We start from the raw sequence: 4,941 nt of genomic DNA, 5'->3' as shown, positions 1-4,941 counted from the left end.
CCCTTACCCTGTAGGCCGTGGGCGGGCCCACGGTGCACTCTGGAGTGTGGTTCATTCCTTGTAGCCGGTTAGCCCCGCTCACAAGGTGACGGCTGAGACTGAGTGTGACGTCTCCTTCAGATTCTCTTAGGAAAAATGGGCCTTGATATTTTAGGTTTTGATTCGATCTTTTCACCCTTTGTTCCTCACCTCTTATTCAGCCTTGTGAAGTGGGCTTGAGGGCCGGAATCTGGCTTGGGAGAAGCAGTGTGGTGTTTAGTCTTAGCTTCACCGTGGGACCGAGGGCTCTTGTAATTGAGCGCCCTCAGCCCTGGGGAGGTAAGATCCGATGGATCCCAGGAAGTGAATGGCACAGAGGAAACCTTGGTTTAAGAGCAGCCGGTGTGTCCAGAAGAAACTCAGAGTCAGGGTGTGAGAGGGTCAGCCCTGAAACTCCAGCTTGGAGAAGTTGGTAGGGCAGCCCAGGGGAGTCCCTGGGCTCTAAGCCTCCATGCTAGCCAGAGAAGGCAGGAATCTTGGGGGTGGAGGAGGGATGCTGTACCACTGCCCACGGCATACCTGGGGAGGTTGGGTGGTGGCTCGGAGGCATGCTGCAGGAGCACCGGGGGCAAGTCCGTCCCCATGGAGAGCGACTGGGAAGGCAGCTGGGAGCCCTTCCATCTCCTCTGCTCCTAAGAGAGGGGGGCCGCCAGGGCACACTTGCCCTTATGGGATGGACATCTACACTGTGGGCATTTTTAAAGACTATTTCTTATAAAATGTCCCTTTTCTTTAAAAAAAATTACTTTTATTTATCATCTTTTTTAAAAAAAACTTTTTGTTATTATTTTTAAGTTTGACCAGAAAAAGACAGAGAGAGAAAAAAAAAGGGAAAGTGAGAAAGCAAGCCACCAGGTCTGGGACTTGAACTGTGGTCAACCATGTGGAAGTCCAGCACCTTAACCACCATGCCACCTGTCAGTCCCTAATCATCATTATTTTTTAATTTGACTAGAGAGAAACAGGGAAAGCGAGAAAGCAAACTGCCAGGTCCAGGACTTGAACTGTTTTTGGCCATGTGAGAGCCCAGCACCTTAACCACCATGCCACCTGCCAGCGCCTTAAAATTTCTTAGAAATATTCATGACTAGGTGGTACTGTGCGCAGGGGATAGATGCCTCCGATGTGTCCCCTGTCATTTCTCCCTCCAAGCCAGGGCCAGGCCGCTGGGCACCAGGCATGCTGCTGTCCTTGGAGTGTGGTTGGTCGCACCACTTGTCCCCTGGGCTGGCCGATGAGATGTCTGCACCGAGGCTGCAGTCTGGGGTCCTCGCGTGGTCTTTATTCAGTGCATTCCAGAGGCCCCTTCCCCAGCACCAGCCGAGCCCTTTTCCCTGGGCAGTGGTAAGGGCGGGTGGAGGGGTGTCTGTGTCGGAGGGGAGTGCCTGCGGGGGAGACTCCCACCCACCCTGCTGCCCCAGCTGCACCAGGCCAGTGCGTTCAGGTCAGGGCAGGCTGCCTGGTGACGACCAAGTGGGAATGCAGAGCCCTAGGGATGGAGTCGTCTGCGGCCTCCCAGAGGTACCTAGGAATACAGCAGCGTGGAGTGGTGGCAGCAGAGGGCAGAGGGGAGCCCGAGGGCTGGCGTGGGGTGCGGTGGCGGGCCGTGTGGTGCACATGGGTGCAGAGCCCGGTTGCCTCCGGATGTCGGGCTGTGTCCGTTTTCCAGGTCCACCGCCACATGTCATGGTCCCTGCATCCCAGAGTCCTGTGGCTGTCACCAGGCCCTAAGGCTCAGGTTCCTTCAGGGGGACCCAGGGAGCCCACCTCCCATCCTGGAGGGGGCCTGGGTACAGCTGGGGAGCGTCCATGGTGTGGGGCGGGAGTGGGTGTGAGGACTTCGGAGCACTCAGATCCGCTGTCTCGTAGGGTCCTTTTAGAGCTTGTGGCCCGGAGTGTTCAGGGCAGGTCATATGTACACTCTTCCTCCCGGGCTTTCTGGGGTGGGGATGACAGGAACTCCTAGCACCTTAGTGGCTGGGCAGCAAACGCCCTCCACAGGGCCTGGGCGCAGGCCCCTTTCAGTCCCTGGGATCTGTGTGGGAAGTGTCCTCGCCTCCTGGTGAGGTGGCTTTCCGAGGTGGTTCCTCTTAAAACTGGCTTGAGTTCCTCCCAGAGGCAGCAGGGACCATCTCAGGGCTGAGGTCAAGTGCAGAGCCAGCTGGCATCCTGTCTGCTCCCGCCCGCTGTGGCCTAGGCCTGCACCGCCTGGACTGGTGTCCAGCCCCGTCTACACAGCCTGCTCCGGAGCCTCACTCTAGCACCTTGGGGGTGGGGCCCAAGCCAGGCTCCCTCTTGCGCTTGGTACTTTTGAAGAAGCCGAGCTGTGGGGAGAGGAGAAGTCTTGGGGTGGACAAGGCTTGCCTGTCTTCTAGCCGTCCCTCCACAAAGCCCTAGCTGGCCTCCATCAGAGAGCTTCCTTGAACCCCCAGGCCCAGCCCAAGCTCCCCGACCGCGGGAGCTCCTCCTGGGTCTGGAAGGGAGTGGGTGGTGCCCTGGACAGGAGGCAAGAGTCATGCTGGCAGTAACCATCTTGCTGTGTGACCCTGCCCCAGTCCATATCCCTCTCTGGGCTGCCTCATCTGTAACAGGAGTTTAGAACCAGGGGTTCAGAAACAGATGGCTTTGTGAGTGGATGGGTTGGTTAGCAGCCTGGCGCTGTTGGAGAAGTTTGTGCCGTCGTGTATACTTTTCTGGTAGGAGGAACCCTGGCTTTGATCAGGTTCTCAAAGAACCCTTGCAGGGTTGGAGCCAGGGTCCAGGTGCCCTCTACTGGCCCTGACCAGCCTGGCTGTGGTGGGGAGGGGCTGGGTGCTGAGGTGGCAGACCAGCTCTGGGAGCTCCCCTGGGAGGGCGTGGCAGGGGCCCGTCAGCCCAGGTCACTGGCCAGGCTGCTTCCCCATCTGTACCCTGTGGTCTCACCTTCCACAGCGCCAGGACCAGCAGAGCCAGCAGCAGCAGGCCCCCCAGTGTGCTGCCCACGATGATCCAGACGGAGATCTGCGAGTCCTCGTGCTTGGAGACCTCCAGGGTGACCTGCCAGGGAGGCAGCGCCCGGTCAGTGCGGGCCTTCTGGGCTGGGCCAGCCCCATGGAGGGGCACCCACCTTCCCTGGGACAGCACACAGCCCAGCTGAGCACACCCCAGACCCGCAGTCCTGCCTCGCCCAATACTCCCTGTCCCCTCCCACCGCTCACTCCCCTCAGGCTCTGCTTCCTCTTCCTCTCCCAAACTGCCCAGCCCCTGCATTGCTCTTAGAAGAGGGGGTGTGACCAGACTGCAGTGCTTCCACTTGTCTTTTTTTTTTTTTAGAGGTTTTTGCTACAGAGCGTGTGCGATCTCCAGAGAGAGATAGAAAGTGAGAAATCACCCCCAGTGGGGATGGCCACGCTGCAATCCCTTCTCCTCCATTCTCCTCTCGAGATCATGGGCACGCACGCACACATGCCCGGCGTGAGTTTAAGCCGCTGGGTCCGGGACTTGAACCGTTGTTGACTACATGGGAGTTCAGTGACATAGCCATTGTGATAACTGCTGGTCCCTTCCACTTGTCTTGATGCCAGAGCTCTGTGAAGCAGAGCATTACATGTGTACATGTGTGTATGTACATGTATGGAGGGCCCAGGTGTGTGTGTGTGTACATATATAGGAGGGCCCAGGGGTATGCATGTACATATATGGGAGGGCCCAGGGGTGTGTGTGTGTGTACATATATAGGAGGGCCCAGGAGTGTGTGCATGTGCATGTATGGGAGGGCCCAGGTGTGTGTGTGTGTACATATATAGGAGGGCCCAGGAGTGTGTGCATGTGCATGTATGGGAGGGCCCAGGGGTGTGTGTGTGTACATATATAGGAGGGCCCAGGAGTGTGTGCATGTGCATGTATGGGAGGGCCCAGGGGTGTGTGTGTGTACATATATAGGAGGGCCCAGGAGTGTGTGCATGTGCATGTATGGGAGGGCCCAGGGGTGTGTGTGTGTACATATATAGGAGGGCCCAGGAGTGTGTGCATGTGCATGTATGGGAGGGCCCAGGGGTGTGTGTGTGTACATATATAGGAGGGCCCAGGAGTGTGTGCATGTGCATGTATGGGAGGGCCCAGGTGTGTCTGTATGTGTGTACATGTATAGGAGGGCCCAGGTGTGTGTGCGTATACATGTATGGGAGGGCCCAGGTGTGTCTGTATGTGTGTACATGTATAGGAGGGCCCACGGGTGTGTGCGTGTACATGTATGGGAGGGCCCACGTGTGTGTGTATACATATGGGAAGGCCCAGGTGTGTGTGTGTGTGTGTGTGTGTGTGTACATGTAACGAAAAGTCCCAGGAGTGTGTGTGTGTACACATGGAAAGGCCTCATGTGTTTATGTACACATATGGAAGGGCCCCACACATGTGTGTACACATATGGTAAGTCCTCATATATGCATGTACAGTAGGGGAGGGTCCTATGTGTGTGCATGTGTGTACACATATGGAAGGGTCCCATGTGTGTATACATGTATAGAAGGGCCCCATGTGTGTACACATATGGAAGGGCTATGTGTGTGTGTGCACATATGGAAGGGCCCCGTGTGTGTGCATGTACACATATAGAAAGGCCCCGTGTGTGTATGTGTACACATAGAAAGGCCCCCTGTGTGTGTATGTACACATATAGAAGGGCCCCGTGTGTGTGTACATGTATAGAAGGGCCCGTGTGTGTGTGTGTACACATATAGAAAGGCCCCGTGTGTGTGTGTGTACACAGAAGGGCCCTGTGTGTGTGTGTGTGTGTCTGTGTACACATGTGTGTGTGTACACATATAGAAAGGTCCCGTGTGTGTGTGTGTGTGCGTACACACAGAAGGGGCCCTGTGTGTGTGTGTGTACACATATAGAAGGGCCCCGTGGGGGGGTGTCAAC

The 4,941-nt window shown here is 56.6% G+C and overlaps 1 protein-coding gene across 1 annotated transcript in view; it reads right to left on the bottom strand.

Annotated features, from left to right (window-relative positions):
* Positions 1-1,030: 1,030 nt before the first annotated feature.
* ITGA11 (integrin subunit alpha 11) overlaps positions 1,031-4,941 on the bottom strand; it is a 131,734-nt gene continuing 127,823 nt past the window's right edge. Inside the window, exons 31-32 of the mRNA XM_014589759.2 lie at positions 2,962-3,075; positions 1,031-2,363 (exon numbers count right to left, since the gene is read on the bottom strand). Coding sequence (XP_014445245.1) covers positions 2,292-2,363; positions 2,962-3,075 — 186 coding nt within the window. The 3' untranslated portion in view covers positions 1,031-2,291. The remainder of the gene's footprint in view (positions 2,364-2,961; positions 3,076-4,941) is intronic.

This window comes from Tupaia chinensis, unplaced genomic scaffold, assembly GCF_000334495.1.
Source record: "Tupaia chinensis unplaced genomic scaffold, TupChi_1.0 Scaffold000377_2, whole genome shotgun sequence".
Lineage (NCBI taxonomy): Eukaryota > Metazoa > Chordata > Mammalia > Scandentia > Tupaiidae > Tupaia > Tupaia belangeri.
The sequence above is the reverse complement of the archived record's forward strand: the minus strand, read 5'-3'. Positions and strand labels throughout refer to the sequence as shown.